Genomic DNA, 21,115 nt, shown 5'->3' on the forward strand with positions numbered 1-21,115 from the left:
AACACCATCACATTCCAGTTTCCGACAGTTTTCAAGATATTTTCTCACATAACACATTGAATATAATAAAACATCAAAGAGAAACAATGATATATCAATTAGTACATAAAACCTTATTACTCGCGGTCGGGAGCCTGGGGGGGGGCGGGTCTGAGGCTTGGAGATGGTCGTTTATTGGTTGGCTTTTGTGTGATGCAATAAGGTTGAAGATTTGAAGACCTGATGTAATTTTCAAAACCTCTGAATAAAAGCCGGAAATCAAGACGGAAGTCATTTCAAAAACAGATCGGTTATCTAATCTCTATTTTCTTGCACCCAACTCTGCTGAAAAAGCTGAGGAAATTCAGTAAGCGATATACCCTCCACACATTGTTCTCTTTCTTGCATTGAGTTTATGGGATTATGTACTTTTTTCTTAATGCATCTTGTTTCTTGCCTCGCAGTGGTGGGTTAATGCCGAAAGTTTTTCCTTTACTGTTTAAAATACACACAATGTAACTATCGAAATTGAACTGGATTTCGATTGATTATGTTCGCCTTTCTAGTCAGACTCAATGCGCCCATTTTGACAAACACTAGGGCAATATGTCTTGGTTGTCGGCCACTCTTTCGAATGTAAATTGGACGTTGTCGATCCATAATGCACTGGATTGATATCCTGAGGATGAAAAAAAATACTGATGTAATCATTCCATTCTTTTTTTTTTTCTTCCAAAATTGGCATTTCTCGACCCAAGCATCCATCCCCCTTTAAATTTGCCTGTGGTTCATGCTTTGACCCATATCAAGTTTGACAATTGCTCCGAATTGCCAAACCTTGTGTTCATAAAATAATCTCCCTTTTGCTGGTGGGGGAAATCTGATCTGCGTCATATCGAAATGTCTTGCTTGAATCTTACCAATTGTGTATTTTGTGTCCATAACCATCTAGCTTAAGTAGGAAAAAAGGAAACATGCCTGCTGCTTGACCACTTTATCTTGATCCTTGACTCTTGTTTTCAGCAAGAATAGAATTGGGGAGTATGCCACATTAATAATCCCCAAGGCTTGGAGAACTTTTGGAAATCCGATTCGTTGGGCCAGGTGGGCCCCAAACAATGGTCCGAGGCTGTATGCCAAGCTAACCGAGGTCTGGGCCAGGGCATACACTGATCCATAATCACTTCCGTGGTTTATGTCCGCTAATTGGGCCAACAATGGCATTAGAGACGAATCCACTATCCCAATGCCCAGGCCCAAAAAATAATGGGGAAAAATAAGATCCCACATGACTGTGGCCAGTGTGATCTAAATTAGGAAAGGATGAGATGAATGAAGAAATCGATTCGTTGCATCAACTCTTAATGTCAATCTTGTTGATATTTACCATAATGGCTGAGAAACCGACGCAAATCATGGCTGCCATGGCTATCGACCATCTTCCATAATGAAGAGCAATGGGGCCAAAAAAGTTTGCTCCGACGAAATAACCAATGCTATCAGGTAAAAACACAACCCCGAGTTGCCAAGTCTACGAACAAAGAGGTTACTTGTACTGTCAATATAAGCCCTAATAATACAAATCACCGGGACAGTATTGACGAAACAGCAATTCTGAGGTCAGTTGCTTTTTCAAAATAGGAATATCATTTCCCTTGCCATCAAATAATGGCTTAATTGCAAAAACCAAGACCCAACAGATTCTTCATCTCGTAACAATTTTTTTGTTTCTTGTTTACATTTTGGTTTCAATTCATTTTTTTTTCTTTCAGGAATATCTTCATCCTTCTTTTTCAAACATCTTGATTTGTTTCCAAAAAATGAAACAATGTTGTCCAAAATTCAAAAGACTGGGAAACGGGTTATTGGAACTGTAAAGCTGTCTGTTGCAACCATAGATACATATATGACGTTATCTATGGTTTCAACCGTGCTTCCCATTGGGAAATATTAAACAATAAATGGAAAAAGAGCAATCAAAATTTGATCGTCTTGTGAATGTCTTTTGCTTGTTTTCCAATTTCGTTCCAGATACCGTGTGCAGTAGTCAATCAAATTCAAATTCTTGTGGCCCTTTGGGGTGTCAACAAGACAAAGTCCGCTATACCGTGAAGCGAAATGTTTTACCGGTGGATTGAACTTGTTCATCAGCCAAATTGGTAGGCACGGTTCCAACATTGCCATAACTGAAGTGGATAGCCAAATTGCCACGGTAGATATGATGATGTGATGATCCCGCAACAGAGCAATGGAAAACATACACCTCTCTTGATGAAGTTCAGGATCCATGGTTGTAGTTTTGAACGTTGTATACTCCCTGTCCATGGGAAGTGAACCAATGAATTTGAGATTCAACAGGAATAATACGCCGGTGATTAGAGAGGTGATTATGAATGGCATGGTCTTGCCACAAGCGCTATAGGCGAACCCTCCAAAAGGATAACCGATAATGACCCCCAGCGCGATCCCACCCATAAGATGACCCATCACTTTGGATCTCAAAGATTCTTCAGGATATATTTTGGCCATTAATCCCATTCCGGCCACGGTTATGCAAGCTGAACCAATGCCTTGAATACTCCTGGCCAAAAGAAGTGAGGGATATTTCGAGAGGCCGGCAAAGACTGAAAAACGAAAAATGTGAAAATATGTCGTGCTCAACGAATTGATCGAACCAACCCTCTCTTGCTCGGGATGAATCTTCTCCCACATCAAAAATAGAAAACGGACCCAAAAAAGAATGGTTGATAGAATTTGTTTTTTTTTTATCTTTAGCTAGTTGAACAAAGTAAGTTAGTAGAGCGGTTGTTGTTTGTTCAATGAAGAGGCAACTGATCTGAATTTACTGTACATGTTTATCAATCACCCTGACAAATGTTTCAATGTCAAAGTGGTAAAAGATATTACAGGCATGAAGGACGAATTCTTCCCCTGCCCCGCCACCTGAGATACAGTACTGTATCTATATGGATGCTTGCTTGAATGTGACAAGTCAAAACGGCGACAATCAAAAAAAAAACAAAGAAAATAGGGTTACTTCCCGTAGAAAGATGCAACAGTGTCACTTTTCAAAGTTTCAAAGTAACCTTTCCGAAGCCTCTCTTATAAAAAAGTTGTCCCCAATTTCGCATGAGTGAATAGCTAAAAATCTCTGTACTGATTGATCATATACACTTACGAATGGAAGAAAGGAAGAGGATCCCTGAGCCGGCAACCAACGGCTGTTGATACCCATATTTTGAGGAAATGAAGCCAACCAACGGGTTTGCCAGAAGTTGCACAATGGCTTTGGAAGCGAAAAGGGTGCCAACTCTTCCATTTTCTTTGAGCAATTCGTGATCACGTTGGTTGGTCTCTCCGTTTGCTGCATGCAAATCAGTCCCTCGATGGACCCCGCCGTGGCCTTGCGATTTTTGAAATGCCAAAACTAAAAGACTTGCATTTGGATGGGGCACTAAAAAGGGCGGACCCCCTGGGTACTGTAAATACATTTGAGTGATTCGAGGACTCGTCGTCTTGGTGTGATTTTCAATGCTCAATTGGCGGTCTACTTTGAAGGGATGTTCGAGCTCATGTAGATAATCTGGCATGAATGGAACTGAAAAAGATGACACAAATTGGACCGGGAAGCGTCAAAAGTGAAACCTAATACGTTATACGCACGTTGGAGACCATGGTGGCATGTTATTTTTGCTTACCGATGACAGTCAGAATTACGTTGTCCATGACTAAGGTGCTGTAGACCAAACACACAATGAGGGTCCTGGATTGTTCCATTGCCCTATTTCTGACAAGTGAGCTTCGAGAGAGAAGACCTGCCTCTTTTGAAGAAGCCCCCATCCGTGCTCAAGGGACACACGAACACCAAGTAGATCAATGTAGGTCAACTCGAACGTTGCAAATAAGTTATGTTTTTTTGAATGCATAAAAACGCTTAGAAACCCATCAAATGGGCCAAACGACCAAAAAATGGATACCATCATAAATAATATCATGGCGGATATTACACAATTTATAAATAGTGCCCAATGAGATCAATCTCTCGCAATTAATCATTTAATTGCGTTATTGATAAACATAAAGGTTTCGAAATGCTAACCCAAAAGTGCCTAACTGAAAAACTAGATGCAATTTCTAGACCTTTTCCCATACCACTATTTTTAGCTCTTAATCATATGTCGTGTTGAAATACACTATTAATACATTGTTTCCGAGTAAATCAAAATCATGTCTTACAAACGATGCACGAACATTTCTGTTGACAAACTCTAATTTATTGATTTGGCTGTCAAATAAAAAGCAAGGCAAATCCGAGGGACAGGCAGTTTTTCTGAAAGACATTGACATCCTCCAATTGACCGACCCTTTATTGGCTAAGGGTCGAGAAGTGGGCTGCATTTTCGAGATATAAAAGCATCAACGGGTTCAAAACCTTCGAGGATGGTCTTGCCATGGAAACTCAAGTTCAGCAACGCGTAAGTGAAGACACGAAAGGGCCAGTAAAAATCGAATTGCAATTTTGCCTTTAGGAGCTCATGTATTTGAAAAAGATGTATAGATTCATGTGAAATTTGTTGTAGAAAAATGTCAACATAAATTCAAGAATTTCTCTCGTAACTTGACCACCGCCATGACAAACGCGAGATGAGACGAGAGGACCGTATCCAAGAATCCAGCTATGGAATGAAAAAAAAATAGTAGGAACGAAATGTGAAGTGCATGGCTGGGAATTGAAATTGGTGACCTTCTTAAAAGTAGGCTGTTTAAAGCAATGGCGGGAACGGGTGGTGATTTAAAGGTAATTTCATTGATCGAGGTCGAATAGCGATGAGCCGTCGTCTTCAAAAAATTGGTTGAGGGAGAATAACAATGTCTTTATCGGCAAGGAAGGACATTTGGACTTTTAGCAGTCAGGCTTTTTGATCAGCTTCCGGTACTCACTCGTGTCTTTTGTACAGCCAGTCATTGATGTAAAAGGTTACATCTCAGAGTATAGAATTAGATAGGTCAAGGATATTCCCTACGCAGCTTCAACACACTCGAACAAAAAGTGAGAGACTTGCAACGTTTGGTAAGATCTTCTTTTAGGAACGCATTAATTTGGATTCCCAATCCGGTATCTTCTAAAGATATTACATTACTGTTCGTTTAAAAATTGGTGCATTTTTTATTGGCTTGGAGTCCTTTTTGAAACTAGACAGAAAACTTGGTTCAAGTTTTAGATCATTAGATCAACTTCATGAGATTGGGATTTAAAGCAATGTTCTCAATTTTTTTTTTTGGTTGGGGTGCTAGGGTCGGAGGGTGCACCTCGCCCGGCCAGCGAAGCCAGCCATCGCATCATCCAAGTCCAAATTCCGATAGGCAGTTTCAAGTCCGGTATCAGATTGGTTCTTCGTCTGTGGGTGTGGTTAGCGTCTAAAAGTTTCCTTGAGAAAGTTCGGGGAGGAGAATCGAACCGGTGACCTCTCCCATGCTAGGAAACTGCGCTAACCACTACACCACTTCTCCCTTGGATGAGAAGCTTCATTAATGATAGGAAGCCAATTGTTTAGGTCGAGGGAACCCTGAGCGACATACATGATTTCATGTACATTCCATCTTAGGGTCCCTCCTTTTTATAATTTTCGTTGCCCCGCTTCAAAAGCTTAGTATACTGCCAGTCTCTCTTCTTATGCTGACGATACAAAGTTAGTTTCTGGTGGGAATGACCAAGATTCCACTAGCCTTGCAAAGGACCAGGATAGAATCTAGTTTTGGGCTACTGAGAGTAATATGGCCCTGAACGGAATGAAATTCCTTTGAATACTCCACTCGTAGATGATTGAGGTAGAGATATTGAGTAGGTCTCATTTATGAAAGATTTGGGTGTAGTCCTCAAAATAATGGAAAGTTCGATGAGCTTATCCAGTTGAAGGTGGATAAGGCTTTTCAAAAGTGTCGTTGTATCTGTCGGACGTTTAAGTCCAGAGATAGCATCACAATGCTAAATCTGTACAAGTCAATTGCCCAGTCGCATCTTGAATGTGCTTCACCCGTTTGGGCTCCAATGAGTTCAGTAGGTTTGCAAAAGATCGAACAAGTCCAAAGATGTTTCACTAGGAACATTGAGGATATGAGAGAGCTCTCGTATTGGGAGAGGTTAGAAAGGTTGGGATTGTATAGTACTCAGAGCAGGTACGAAAGGCATCTGATATTGTACGATTTCAAAAGCATTCATGAGCTTTGTCCCAACCCAGGATTTAGGGTCAATTCTAGTGACCGTAGATGTTTAATGTGCGTTTTGAGAGCACCTTCAAGCCTTCGAGAATCCAGGCTAGTTCGAACAAAGAAGTCCACATCTCTTCTTTCTCGGGCTCCTTCATTGTTTAATTTGCCTCCCTCTAATTTTCGTAGGGAATACTTGGGCCTTGTTGATCCGGTTGCATCTTTCAAGTCAGATTGGACAAATTGTTGGAAAGAATTCCAGATCAACCTTACATTCAAGGACTGGCTCGGTCTGCCAACTCAAATTCGTTGGTAGACCAAATATCATGTAAAGATTGAAAGGTAATAAATAGACGAATTATAACCTTTCGCTTTAATAGTACTGGATACCTCCGTATTGGACAGCGTAACCCCCACCCCCCGCAAAAAAAATAGTGTAGAAAATTCACAAAAACTGTACTTTCGCCTAATTACCGTCAGGGCCATTAGCGGTCAATTTTGACGAAAGATGGGCCCTCAACTTGTAATAGCTAAGCAGTCGCTTAATGTTGTTCGCGAAAAATTTGAATGGAATGTCCAACTAGCACAAGCAAATTATTTTGATTCAATGTTATTATGTGTCTGAACACCGTGTCAAGTTATACGTAGTTATAGCGTGAATTTGCGTTGAAGACGATCTGCAGCAAAAGGTGTTTTTGCATGAACTCGAGTGGTATCAATTTTATAATTCTATACTAATTTCATAAGTCAAGGACTAACTAGGATCGGCTATCTTAATTTAGAATCAATCTAGATCCGGATCACTAACATTTATTCACTTGAAGGATATTCTCGAATCAAAGATCAACACTAAAGAAAGGCCAAATTTCAGCCAGGACATTTTGATTACCCAACACAGTCATATACTACATAGACAAATGACCCTTATTTGTCTATTTGTCGATTGATAAGTGAATGCTGTGTCTTGGTAATAATAGTGGATATCATTAATAAAATCGGTTCAAAAGCATCAATACTTTGAATATGCTTGCTTCTACCGAAATTGATCTTGTGAATTTGAATGGTAGAGCTTTGGTAAGCAAAAATACGCCCTATGTTTTCACACAAAATGAAATCAAGACTCCAAATTCAAAGTCTAGGTTGACTTGAAGTCGTGGTCGGTGTCTCATATCAAACGGTCGGGCAACAATCCTCATCCGTACTTCCAACAGCGTGGCAGTGCGTTAAAAGGTTCGTCGGGTCCCATATCTGTTTCTGTGCCAACAACGTCTCGTAATGATGATGCCAATACCTAAAATCATAACCAATGCAGACATAAGGACTCATAGTTCAGAAAAACAACAATCGATGAAAAAGCCGAACGACCAACAAGGACCACTTTTATTGGGACGATCGAACCAGACATTGACTCTATATTTTACTTCTAGGGTTTGACTAGGAAATTTGGAGTAAATACATTTGAAATGACAGTTAATTCTTACAGTGGTGTATTATCCATTTGGGATCTAATTTACAACCATAAACCATATGCCTTCTCTCTAACACATTAAGCTCCAGTCAACAGAAGATTATGAATAGATACATTCAGCGCAGTAATAACTAAATTGCAAGTAACAAAATTGCAACAATTCGATCCTTTTTCGAAAAAGAAACTACAATCCCAATACATTGAGCTTGACAAGGTCAGTCAAGTTGAGCGTTTAGATGATCTTGTAGTTACAGATCAAGATGCTTTAGAAGCCATCAACAGTTCAAACTATATAAATTCATCTTAACTTTTTAAACATATTCTTCACCTCCCAAATTTCAAAAATCCATGAGGCATGCCATCCTCAAAAGATTGATACTGTTTGAAACTTTGGAAATTGATAATTTTGCCCAAAGTATTTATAACTAATCCGTTACTTTTGAAGCCTACACGAATTCTTCTCATTGTGCGTCACTCGCTACAGAGGCGACAAGTACCAAGTCATGGCTCGCCAACAATTCACCGTTGAGCTGTCTAAATGTACGAAACAAAATGCGTGAAACATTGGATAGGTGTTGCTTCCAAATAATAATAATAATGATCAATAATCAGTGGATTCACATTAACCTACAACCTAAAATGACTGACTTCACTCAGAATACAGAGAAGGTCCAATGGGGATTTTGTCGTGCGCACTTCGAATCGTTCTACCGTTAGTTGATTGACAGCCTTTGTGTTAAAACATCGTTGCTGTTGTTTATAGGAATTACCTTTCGTAAAAAGGTCGTCCATTGATGTCACAAGAAGGGGTATTATAGTACTGATTGAGATGCTCCCCTTCCTCCTCTGCAATTTTGGACATCCGGGCTTTGGCCAACTGGACAACATTCTCGCATCTTTTGGCTTGAGCCGAAGAATGAGGATCATACTGGCAGGTAAAATCTAGTGTGTAAATTCCTTTTTGATCAGGGGGTGGATCATTGGCAAAGAAAAGTGGCCTCTTTGGTCCATTCCAAATCACCAATGTCCAATAACACCAATCACAGCCAAGATCATGACGAAGGTTCACGGAATCTTGATAGTTGCCTGTAAGAGAGCAAACCTCAGTCAGTCCTTTATGCCTCCGTCTACCGTTCAGTCAGTAGTAGAGCTATTTCAAAGGTAGTTCGTAAACATGGAAAGAGCAATCAATATCTTACCGAAATGGGAATTGTTAAAGATAAAGTCTTCTACTATTCGTGGTGACCTGGCATTGATGAAACTGGCCGAAGCGGATGCTTGAGGGCCCTTTCGAAGTTGATCTTCTTGACTCAGATATTGGGAGTCGTATGTTCTTAAGAAAGGATCGAATTGGTCAAACTTCATGATTCTCAAGGTGAGAATGCCAATGCCTCCTAGATTAGTGAAGGCCAGTTCCATGCCAAACGAATGTAAGAGATTGACGGCTTCGATCAAGTCAGTTCGTTGCCGTCCAGAATATATATCCACAACCAAAGCCCCAACTGCCTCTTGGGACGAAAAATTGATCAACTTGCTCAATAACGGGGCACTGGCGAGGAATGTATTATACTAAAATATCAATTACATTAGAGCTTTTAATTGACATGAAGCAGTGTCTTAAAGTATGATGACTTGAATAGCCATGACAAGAGCTTTTGACCTCGATCTCAAAATTACTGACGTTTGTGAAGATTAGAGTTGTGCACCGGATCCGACAGCGTCTCCCAAACTGATTCCGCAATGAATCTTTGCAATCCCCATTCGAGATTTTTTACATAATTCGACCAAAGCCCAATCCAAATCCGACAATTTTTCCCAATTCGATCGAATCTGAATCCGAATATATCCATTCAATCCGGTCCGAATCCGATCTGTCGGATGCGATACACAAATCCAAGTAAATGCACAGGATGGTCATAAACTAGCGCCCCTTAAATCTCATTGAGTTGAGTGCACTTTCTTATTGACTAAGGGACGCTAAATTGAAACAACCCTGTAGATATTCGTCATCCATGGCTTTACCCAACTTCCTTGAACAGGATCCATGTCTATTAGATGATAAAGTCGGAATATGGAGACGTCAAAGAGGCCGTTGGCATTCAACCTTTTGAGCTTTTCCAAGTCACTTGGTCCACGGAAAAAGATCGGCACCAACACAGGCTGAGTTTCCGGTTCATCATATATTTGATACAAGAAATTGGTGACAATCCCAAAACTACTGCCCGCACCTTTCAACGCAAAGAATAAGTCATTTTTGGGCTCCAATAGGGTGTCTTTCTGAAACGATAAATAAATGTGCACATTCGTTACCTTTTTCCACACCTACAACACTCAATAAGGCTTGACATTTCCATAGGTTAATAGATCGATCAGTTGTGGTGCAAGGTTGAACTAAAGAACCACAGAATGAGCTAAAGCAGTCTTCATAATTAGCTTATCTTGGCATTGCAATCATTACCTGAACTCACCACACTTTCATTCAAATGCAATGTTTGAATGGCATTTTCAGACACCTTGAGCAAATCTCCGGTGGCGGAGATCATGGTGTATTCCATGACATTTTGAGAGCCACTTCCCAGCTTGGACGACGTGCCCACAAAGTTCACGCCTCCCCCCAGCAGGTATCCGCCCACTCCAACGGTTGTGCATTGACCATGAACCATGGAATATCGGCTGATCGGAAATTGCTTCAGCACTCTGCCCCATGTTGAACCAGGGCCAAGGTTCAAGCGAAGAGGGAGATTCTAAAGACATTCGCATGCATTATGCAGTGAAGGATTGTGAAGGCTGATGAAAATATATAATTGATTGTGCTGGTACATTAGTAGACAGATTCCGATGCGAATGAACTCGGGCAGACACTTCACTAGCGACAAAACAAGAAAAGTCACCAAATTGGGCTCGTGTAGCCTTCTAGGCTCGTGTAAAACCGACCAAGTTTGGACTTTTAGCTAGGTCAGCCTTTTATTTAGAGAAAATATGTCTGGTTAGGTTTTACTCTGAACAAAATCAAAGCAACCCTTCTATGTACAATACAAGGTAACGAGTCATTCAAAATAACCTTCAGGGATATGTTCTGAAACAATGAACGACGGAACCTTACCTTCTCGGGGTCAGGTGTGAGTAGGTGCATGTGATTTAGTCGTCTCAGATCCAGATGAAGGCTGTTATTTTTTAGATGCTGGCAAAGGTAACCATGCCCGCCGCTTCGAACGCTAAGGGAAATATTTTCTGACCGGGCGAGCATGACGCCAAAAGCAACATCAGCTGAGGTTCGTGGCCTGGCCACGAGTTTGGGAAAAGCAAATTTGCATGTTCCCGTATGCCCCAAGCGGAATTTGTGATAACCAATCTCACCCGGAACAAAAATGGCGCCTTGAAAGCCCATTTGTTTTAACCCCATTCTTAGGGGATCTTCTGCAATCAACGAGACTCCAAGATTGACCAAACAGAGAAGGACCGAGATGGACCAAAATGAAGCGATCATTTTTGATCGCTTTAAGATCTGGAACTTTAGAGAGAAATGAGAGTAACATTTCTAATCACGTTGGAACTGATTCTAAACAACTATCTAGTTGAGACTCGTTGGAACTGCATGGATATCGTTTCCAATTTCTCCAAAACTACACGTAGTTGTTGCAACACATTTTGAACGCTAATGTGCAGAAACTATGGAGGAATATGTTATGGAACAATACAAAATAGATTCAAATCAGATCAGAGCTGAATTCGAATTTAGCATGCTGGTTTGATTTAAGCAATTTAAGTATGTAGTAAAGTCGCTTCCGTCGTGAATTTCAAACCCTTTCGGGATTAACATAAAAATTCTCACGTTCCCACACCAATACGATATAAATCGATATCAAAGTCATAAAAAATGAGCACAGTTGTAAGCTTACCCGATTGAACGTTGGTCGAACTATAAATAACTGATGGTTCGTACTACGCAGTAAGATTGGCATTTTCAAAATCATTCAGCGTGAAAAGATATCTGTCAAAACTATCATCGACCATCATCTAGTCTTGTGACCAAACACATACCTTTTCAGGTGAGGATAAATTGTTCTCAAGAAAAGTGATATTTTGGCTGAGACCAATCGACTAACGAGAGGAGTTGGAGTTCATTTTTGAAACCGAGTCTGACGCATCGTGACTGATAATTGGAATAAAAAAATGACATAGTCCACGGAGTGGTCAAATCAAATCCCAAAACAGAGAGGAAATTAACTAAAAAACCATTGTTCTTTGTAATGTAAATCCGAGATGATAGCCAAGGTTTAATGAAGACTCGGAATGGCGAAATGTAAAGTGCCCGCTTTCCGCCTCGTCATTACAGGTGCAAAACTGCGTATAAGTGGCTATAGCTATTATTTTCGAGGCATGGATGAGCGCTCGTTTTCGATAAAGCTGGTCATTTTAAGAGCAAGTCTCGAAAATGTGCCCATTCATCCTTGTCTCAAGTTCGTGATCCAGCGAGCTTCGTGAGACTTTGATGAAGACAAGCAGTGCTAATCACTATGCTTCCGCTAGCCGTTTGATAATGATTTTCGCAAAAATGTCTCCGCATTAATAAATGAACTTAGATCATGGTTTTGAAGATTGTTCCATGTGATTAAAAAACACTGATCCCTGATCTTCATTTCAACCACGCCCACCGACAACCAAACAATATTAACAGCTAGCTTACCACTTCTTACGCTCATTTGATACAAGAAGAACAATTATAGTTTCAAGTGCCGGAATCCTATCTATCTTTGTCCAAAATACACTTCGTGAGTGCTCGTTGCAAGGGAATATTATTTTCATATGAATGCGAAAAGGACACACACGCCCAACAGCCATGTTAGTTGATTTGGAGTGATTGATAAGACGTCAATTAGTTAGTCAGACGGGTCAGACGGCCAGCCAGCCAGCCAGCCAGAGGCCAAGTCAGATAAGGACAAGATAAGGCGTATCGTACTGGATTTCCACAGCTTCAATCTGTTCATCCTTTGAATGTGAGTGAAAAAATTGAAGTTCTACTCGAGAAATAGGTAGGCATTTTTCATCTAACCTACGATCCTTAGTGTACAAAGTAGTGAAGATCTAGAGGTGGATCGATCGAGTGGACTTAAATATGACTTTCCCGAGCCTTGAATGGTGCGCCAAATCAAATAACACCTCAAACCAGTGGTCAAGTGGCATCTGAATTGCGAACGGGAAATAGCATGCTTTCGGGACCTCCTGAAGGGCTCCTATCTGCTCCTCAGATTTCTACAAACCTCGGAAGTAGGAATCAAAATGGCCGCTAGGTGGGGGACCCAACCCTCGATCCTAGACCACGTAAAGAGCACCTTATGAATTTACTATCTTGGTTTCTCCTGTCAAAGTCACTCATTTCCCCACCCTCCTGCATGCCTGCTGGTGTGAATGAATTTCCTAACTCATTCATCGTGTTCCAAAATCATGAAAATCCACGGGTCCATGCAACACCTTGGACGAGTGTCATTTTTCTGGATTGTACGCCTTCGTCACCTTGTTCTCAGCTGTTTCCATGACCTGTCCCTGTTCATTTCTTGCATGCATGGGATGGGTTCTGTGATCGCTGACGATCAAAACAAGAACCACTCGCTCGCTCGACAGACAGAACCCGATCCAATCCAAGCCCGAACCCAATCTGGACTTATTCTTGACGTCTGGTTGGTTCCGAGTGGGAATTAATTGGCCAATGCCATTTGATGGCAACTGAGATCGGGGCGCCATTTCAGCTGACACCCCGATCGATCAGGCTCTGCTTTGCTTAGTTTTCGGTTTTCGGTTTTCGGTTTTCGTCAAGTGGTTTAATTGAATGGGTTTGTCATGGGAACTTGGGTAGTAATGTTTGAGTAGCGCGGAAACAAATCAGGTAAAACATTCATCGAAGAGTTAAGAGTTAAACTAAGCCAGAGCTAAACCATGCCTGAAATCATGACAGGAGATATTGAGGTGAATCACTCCATCGAACCTTCATTTTGAGTCGCGGGAAGGATAGTGAAAGTCGCGATGAGTGACTGAATGCATTGTTCAGTTCTGGCTGAACCGGAATTAGCAATTAGGCGTGAATTTGATTGCATCTAAGAACACCTGAACTTTGAAATGTAACGTGGACCCTTTCTTTTTTTCAGGGTCAAAGCGGGTTGGAAGAAACCCGTCTTGCCTCATGGGTTTTGCCAGGGATCTTCTGGGCTGCGGTTTTTTTCGTTCCAAGCCCAATGGCGAGCTGGATCAACGGAACCGCAGCAAACAAATTGACAAACAACTTCGCTTGGATCGCAGAAAGGTCCAACGTATGGTTAAATTGCTTCTCTTGGGCGCAGGGGAATCCGGAAAGTCGACATTTCTGAAGCAAATGAGGATCATTCACGGCTTGCAATTCGATGCCAACCAGATAGAGGAATTCAAACGCGTCATATATCAAAATATTGTCCGAGGCATGCAAGTACTGGCAAGCAACAGTTTCAAATGGGGTTATGCCATGGAACACGCCGAAAACGAAGAGAACAGAGTGACCTTGCTTCAGCTCACCGAGTATTCCACCATCAACGCCCATACGTTTGGTGGGCGATATCACGCCATCCTGTCATCATTGTGGCGCGATCAAGCCATTCAGCAAGTGTTTGAGCGTCGATCCAAGCTCCAAGTGGTGGATTCAGTGGGGTACTTTTTGAACAATCTGGATCGAGTCTCGGATCCCAATTATGTGCCCACCAACCAAGACATCTTGTACTGTCGGAAAACTACCAAAGGTATCATCGAATTCCCCATGACCATCGAGAACGTGCCGTTTCTCTTTGTGGATGTGGGCGGCCAAAGAACCCAACGGCAAAAGTGGTTCGAATGCTTTGATTCGGTCACGGCCATCTTGTTCATGGCCTCGACGAGTGAATTTGATCAGGTTCTCTTGGAAGACTCCATGACCAATCGGTTGGAAGAGGCGCGGACAGTGTTCAGTAGCATTGTTAACAACAAAATCTTCAAACAAGCAGCCATTATTCTTTTCCTGAATAAGATGGATTTACTGAAGGAGAAAGTTTGTTACAAGAAAGTCAATATTGCAGAGTTCTTCCCATTGGAGTTTGAGGAGATGTGTGAGATATCAAAAAAGCAAAGTCAGCCAATCAAAGGTGATCCGCTGAATTTGGATGACGTGAAAAGTTTCATTTTATATCTATTTGTGTCCAAGCATTTCGACAAGTCTAAACCATTGTACCATCATTTTACCACTGCTGTAGACACCAGGAATATTGAATTCGTATTTAATTCGGTCAAAGAGACGATTCTGAGGCGGAACTTGGATGCCCTCATGTTAGAATGAGATATTCAGAGATGTCTCCTACCATATATCTCTCATCATATTAACGAGGCAATACATATTCCAAATAAAAACCGTGACTCAAGCCCACATGCATGTATTAAAAGATCGCGTGAAAAGAATGGCTCTCATGGTTTGCGCGCAAATCACTACACGAAAAAACAAATACGACTTAGGATGTCCTCGGCGTCAGTACGGGCACTCTCATTCATGGACCTGGAAATCCGTATAAATTCGACTGTCTCATTTAAATTCTGGTGAATGCCTGATGGGACTGGGTCCTTCTGTAGTAGCCCACCCGATAGCCTACTAGCTACACTATTTCCTGGCCAACGTTATTGCATTCGTCGATTTCCCCCACATGTTCAAGCATTGTTGTAAACAACCATCTGATAGTTTGTCTGGTCCTGATAGAAATTTGTACAGTTACAAGAAGAGAGCGAGGGAGTGGGTTAGTGGTTGGTTGGTTGGTTGGTTGGTTGGATGGTGAACAACCAACTCTTCTTTTCCCTTGCTCGTCCTACGCACCTTCTTCCTTAATACAATCCTTGACTGACTGACGTACGAATGAACAAACGAACGAACGAACGTTTTCCCACTCGATCTCGATCGAATGCCAACGAGAAGGAGAAATCGAACCTAGTCCTGGATGGTGTTGCTCCGGAAAAGTGGTGCTAGTGCTATCTTTAGTTCTTCAAGTTCGTTTCCCTTCACTCTCGTGCCATGATTATTAAGTGCTTGATTGCTGTTATTGTTGTTTTATGTGTTGTAGTCTCTGGCTATCAAATGGGTATGTACATATGTATTAAATATTTGCCAAATAATGTCCAATTTACGTATGCAACCCTGAAGCTTGCTTATATTTCAAGATCATGCCAGCAAGCCTCAAGTGTCTTTTCGGGATTGCTACATTGGCCAAGCCGCGTTTCGTGTCATTCACCAAAAAAACACGATCGTTCTCAAGATTGTGGATAACACCCTACCTGGTCGGTAACATTAAAATTCCCAAGTCCGGAGAGCCTTACAAATATTTGCTAATTCCAGATCTCTATCTGACGGCATCTCTAAATAATGCCAAGAAGAGGAAGAAAGTGCTGTTATCAGATTTTCAAGGAAAGTGAGTGATTCTTCATTTTTGTACCTAAGTTTCACAAAGTGATTTAACTAGGACACCAGAAAATGAAATTCCCGTTAATGGCTGGTACATTTTAGAGTGAATGAATGCAATTAATCACAATTTCAAACCAATTCATCAACTCCTTTAGAAAATCGGGAAGCTGCAGTTTTTACCACTCATACTTCACAAAAACCGTAATAGACCGAGGTCAGCTTTGCAGCACAAAGCTTGAATAAATGAAATAAATCATTTCACTTTCGGACTGTCGGTGTTTGCCTTGCGGAATAAAGATGGGAGTTTTTTTGTCAAATTTTTCAACATTATTTGTTAAAGGAAAACGTTCACTTTTTCGTCCACGACCAACGAAAGGACTTGTTGCTTTTATTTTCAGATACTAGATTAAATCAGGCTAAGGAATTTACGCTTTTATATTTTGCTTATTTAATGAGAACGTTAACTTTCGTGTCCGTTATTCCGTTCCATGTTAAAAGCGCACAACCAGAGCTAACCGAAGTCCCTGGCTAACCTAAACTGTTAGGAAGTAAAAGTATCCTGGCGACACATTTAAGAATTGCACCATTTTTGTTCTTTTAATGTGGTCAAACAGACATTTTTTACAAAGTTTTGAATTACTTGAACCTCAGTTTTCTTTCTTTTTTATATAGGTTTTTAGAAAAAATGGAGTTTTTATTCAAGTTTTCTTTCGGTGTGAGAATAAAAACGACCGGTCGAAAAAATCATCGATCAAGCGGCAAAACGATAACAACATCTGCTATTTGGCTGATGCTGCCAAAAGTGGCTCAAATAGTGCAAAAAATTGCCATAAACCCACCGTTTAGATAAGACCAACATCATTCTCCAATTCCAAGTCCTTCTACTTCCAACCTCATCGTTCGTTCGTTCATTCTTTATTATTGTTCATCTTGTAGAACCACGCCTATATCTTCTAATATGTACAATGCCAGTAACATGGACCAATTATTTTCGCTTCCAACTGGATTTGACATCAAGGACATCTCATCATTTGGACTCTTTTCTCGCTCTAAAAACGTAAGTTCAACGTGGAAGAAATGCCCTAACTTACGTAGATCTATAGACGTAGCTAAAGCCTCGTCCGGAAAGGATGTCTTACAAACCCAATCAATGTATATAGTTTAGTTTAACATTTGGACAATCTTTGACAAAGTTACAATGTCTGCTAAGGCCGGTGAAGCCAAATTGTCTGACTTTGAGAAGAAAATGGGGTTGGTCAACCAGAGACTGGCCAAAATAGCGCGGCGATCACGACGAGTGTTAATGTGTCAATGTGGGCTCTTGGATCCTTTTCAAACGATAGGAAGGGCCCTTTCATTCTCCTAGGTATTTCGTTCTTGTTTTTATCCAATGGCCCTCAATGACCTTAGAGACCTATCCATTCGTTAGGATCACCGTCATCCAGGTGTACATGGTTCGTGAGCAAAATCTGATTACTCAGTGCATATTTAATTTCCCCCTTTCCAAGACAACTAAAAACCTACGGGTTATCTTTTTGGAAAGAGGATAAACTCGCTCACTGATAACATTTGGTGGCCTTTTTGATAACATCTAAAATGGAGTCTGAATTGGCAAAGAAGCATCGAATTTCCGATTTGCTCCACGCTGGAGTCTCAACATCAACTACTTTCCTGTGTGTGTGAGGGGGGGGTCTCTATTTTTTTAGCATTTAGTCTTTGTGGTTTTATCAATCGTTTCACCAGCAATATCGCAAACATAACATCGTGAAACTTGGACCCCAGTTGTCTCAATTTATAGGGTGTTTCAAAAAATGAAAGAGGTCTTGAAATCAAAAAAGCCTCCGCCATGAACACCCTTCCTTTCAGAATGGCTCTTAACTTGACAGCTCTTTGTCCCACGGGTCTTTTAATGATATTTCAAATCGGAGAATTGCCCGATTGTTCCTATATCGTTAAGCTTGTGTTGATATGACAATTAGATCAGGGTGATAGAGGACACAATTAAGTGTTTTGTTTACTATGAAAAACGAACTTTCATGACATTATGGAACTATCATGCTCACCCAATAGATAGGGTCAAAATTCAGGAGAGGAGTTATATTCGAGTCATCCGTCAATTCAGGACCATCTCATATGAAGTGCTGCTTGACATTATTGAAATTGGGATTGGTCTTTCAGATCCAAATGTGCGAAATGCAACCTCTAAGTACCGAGTCCAATCCGTACCCGATTATTCTCGAGCCACTCCAAGGAAGAAATGGCTTAAGGTCTACTCAAGTGACCCTTGTAAGCCCCACCATAATTCAAGTCAAGGGGTTAACTTTCAAGGCCTTAGCACCAGGCAAGTGAATCAGCTTTAAGGGTTGTACATTATATGTATATCAGGGCAGCTATTTGTCACACTTTTTTGAAGTACTTTTGTAGGTGCTTATTTCTATGTTGGATCGCGAGATGAAAAAGGAAAGAACATCAAACTTTTGGATGATCAAACTGGACAAACGGAGCCGTTAAAACGAGTCAAGAACAAACATTTTACACTTCGATTACCAGATGGTCTGGACATCACAAGATTTGATCAATTTGGAATTTGGTCTACTGGAATCAACCGTTCCTTGAGCCACGTTGACATCAAACAACCGGAAACGGATGTGATTGATCAACAAAAAAGACCTATTGGACCGAATCAGAAGTGCAAAAGTAGACGAAGACGATCATTACGAACACCTGCAAATAATGCTGACATGCCCAACTTTGAGCATTTTCCAAAGAAGAGTGGATTTGGAAAGGATTCAATTGATAAACCCATTGAGCCAATATCAGCGGACATAGAAGAACCAAGTCAACAAACCTCTCAGAAACCATGGGTTGACTTGAAGAAACGTCAAGATCTATCAGTGGAAACCCAGACTCTTCCAACTGATAACGTTATTGATAGAATTGACAATGACGAAGACTATAACGATGACGATGACAATGATGATGACGATGACACTAACCCTGACAATGATGTCGAGTGTTACGAGCAGAGTTCGTCAACAACTGAAAGACAAATGGTTTCCATGGAGTTACTAAAGAACTCGAAATCTTCGAGTCCAAAAGCTGCACCATTATTGTCCGAATCGGTGGTGATACAACCATCGCCCCCAGCTCCCAACCCACATGCCTTGGCCGATAAGAGCATTTACAATATGGAACCCTTTGAGGAGATCAAACCAGCCAATGAACAAGCACCAGCTTGGCAGAAATACTGGCAACTCAACCATATGGTGGCAAACTATTCCAGTACCGACAAACGCCAATTAAAGCAGACAAATCATGTGCCATCCAAAGAGGAGCCAAAGTTGGATGAGCATTCAATCAACCTCCTTGAAAAGTCAAAGCTAATATCGCAGTTAAAAGAGAGGCTGAAGTAAGTACACACACATCAGGGATCCCGATCTCGAACCAATGACCTGACTGGCGAAGTTTTAATTTCATTCTTTTTTTTTTCAATGCCTTCCAGGAACCGCAAGATCGATATGGCGTCTTTGGTGAGCTCAAATCAATCTCCCTTCAGCAAGTCAAAAACACGGAAACCGTCTGTTCCAGCCCATTTTCAAGACCCCATGACGAAAGCTGAAAAATTCTTCGCCGTGAAAAACAAGCTAATCGCCGAAAGAAGGAATAGGCCATTTGGATTGGAAAAAAGTGATCGATATAAAGCGTCAGAGAAATCATCTGACTTCCGATCATACCTTAGTGACCTTTTGTCCCCTCTCAAGCGACTTCTTAAGAGTGCATTGGGGTACCCTTCAGATCCTCCTTCACGCAGAAGTCCTCAAGTGAAAAGGAAATTATTTTTGCCCTGGGAGCAAACCAGACTCCCAAGTCCAACCAGGAGGAGCCATCGAAGACGTAAGCCACATTTGACTGCGACCATGACACGATCCCAAATGAAACACATCTATCCAGGAAACGTCCCAAAACCTATGCCAACGCCAGCGTATGTTGGCAAGAATATGCTGCAAAGCCAAATGCTGGCCATTCACCATCAAACCAAGCGAAAAACGCAAGAGAACTTCATGGAAGAGCACTTACGAAAGAGAAACCGGAATCCATTTCTATCACAAAACAACATTGGACAAATTGACCCAACATTGAGTCCAAAATCGAAACCAAAGAAAGAAACTGTCACTAATACTACTGCTACGACGACGAAGGCAACATCACCACCCACACCGCCCCTATCTGGCCTAGTGGAACGTGGTTCCAATCCCGTGTCTCCGTCGTCCTCTTCCCTCGATGAGTTCCGTCCAATTCTACCTTTGGTCAATGGTGGCGCCTTACCAGCGTTAGCTTTCAATGTTCTTGACTCCTCCTTGGAGGGATAATCTCCGTGATAAAAATGATCTTGAGTCAAAGATGCAATGTTCCAGAGGAGAAACCTCTTGGCCGGGTGCAATAGAATGAATGATATTATTCATAGTAACAATAATGAAAAAAAGGTCCAGGGAATGAAGATCAACCCTACTTCCGTCATTGCCATTTTTGCTTCGTCTTCTTGGACGTAGTGCTCTTGAAGAGGTGAATCCTTGTTTTGTTAATGATGATGATTGATCAATAGAACTGTCATTTTCTCTTAAGGTTGCCATAAAAAATGTAGCAGCATTATTCAGCAACTGCTTGATTATGAACCTTGAACTTTTAAATTCTTGCGTCATCAAATGGCCATTCGGACTACCTCATACTATCTCGTACGAATGGTTAAAATGGTAAGACAGCCAGAAACCAGAAGACAACAAGAAACCAGTACAAAAAGAAACGTCGTCTTAGCTGACTAAAGTGCGGCTCACTGAAGGATGGAAACTGGAAGAGGCTTCTGTTGACATAAGAACAGTACAAGGAAAAAACGCTAAGCTTTCTAGGGAACAAGTCAAATCAGACGTTACTTAGAATCTGAGACGCGCTCAGAATGCTCAGAATGATAATTGATTTGATGATGTTCTTAGGCTGAGGTACGAGAGAGTTTGTCCTTGGTCTTG

At 41.2% G+C, this 21,115-nt stretch overlaps 4 protein-coding genes across 4 annotated transcripts; 2 read left to right on the forward strand and 2 right to left on the reverse strand.

The window, feature by feature from the left end:
* Positions 1–82: 82 nt before the first annotated feature.
* On the reverse strand, positions 83–3,873 carry LOC131880291 (synaptic vesicular amine transporter-like). Its single transcript, XM_059226882.1, has 6 exons — positions 3,678–3,873; positions 3,158–3,577; positions 2,107–2,603; positions 1,367–1,510; positions 958–1,287; positions 83–658 (listed from the first exon to the last, which is right to left on the reverse strand). The coding sequence occupies exons 1-6, from the start codon at positions 3,817–3,819 to the stop codon at positions 542–544; spliced, it is 1,650 nt and encodes a 549-aa protein (XP_059082865.1). The 5' UTR covers positions 3,820–3,873; the 3' UTR covers positions 83–541.
* Positions 3,874–6,980: 3,107 nt separating this feature from the next.
* Positions 6,981–12,051, reverse strand: LOC131880586 (uncharacterized). Its single transcript, XM_059227252.1, has 6 exons — positions 10,758–12,051; positions 10,123–10,398; positions 9,677–9,931; positions 8,854–9,223; positions 8,425–8,740; positions 6,981–7,477 (listed from the first exon to the last, which is right to left on the reverse strand). Exons 1-6 carry the CDS (start codon positions 11,139–11,141, stop codon positions 7,357–7,359), a joined length of 1,722 nt encoding a protein of 573 aa, XP_059083235.1. The 5' UTR covers positions 11,142–12,051; the 3' UTR covers positions 6,981–7,356.
* Positions 12,052–12,952: 901 nt separating this feature from the next.
* Positions 12,953–15,074, forward strand: LOC131880588 (guanine nucleotide-binding protein subunit alpha-12-like). The gene is made up of 2 exons (XM_059227254.1): positions 12,953–12,976; positions 13,798–15,074. The coding sequence occupies exon 2, from the start codon at positions 13,833–13,835 to the stop codon at positions 14,985–14,987; it is 1,155 nt and encodes a 384-aa protein (XP_059083237.1). The 5' UTR covers positions 12,953–12,976; positions 13,798–13,832; the 3' UTR covers positions 14,988–15,074.
* Positions 15,075–18,483: 3,409 nt separating this feature from the next.
* Positions 18,484–20,816, forward strand: LOC131880587 (uncharacterized). The gene is made up of 2 exons (XM_059227253.1): positions 18,484–19,503; positions 19,597–20,816. Exons 1-2 carry the CDS (start codon positions 18,836–18,838, stop codon positions 20,462–20,464), a joined length of 1,536 nt encoding a protein of 511 aa, XP_059083236.1. The 5' UTR covers positions 18,484–18,835; the 3' UTR covers positions 20,465–20,816.
* The last annotated feature ends 299 nt before the right edge of the window (positions 20,817–21,115 follow it).

The sequence above is a fragment of the Tigriopus californicus genome, chromosome 5, assembly GCF_007210705.1.
Source record: "Tigriopus californicus strain San Diego chromosome 5, Tcal_SD_v2.1, whole genome shotgun sequence".
Taxonomy (NCBI): domain Eukaryota; kingdom Metazoa; phylum Arthropoda; class Copepoda; order Harpacticoida; family Harpacticidae; genus Tigriopus; species Tigriopus californicus.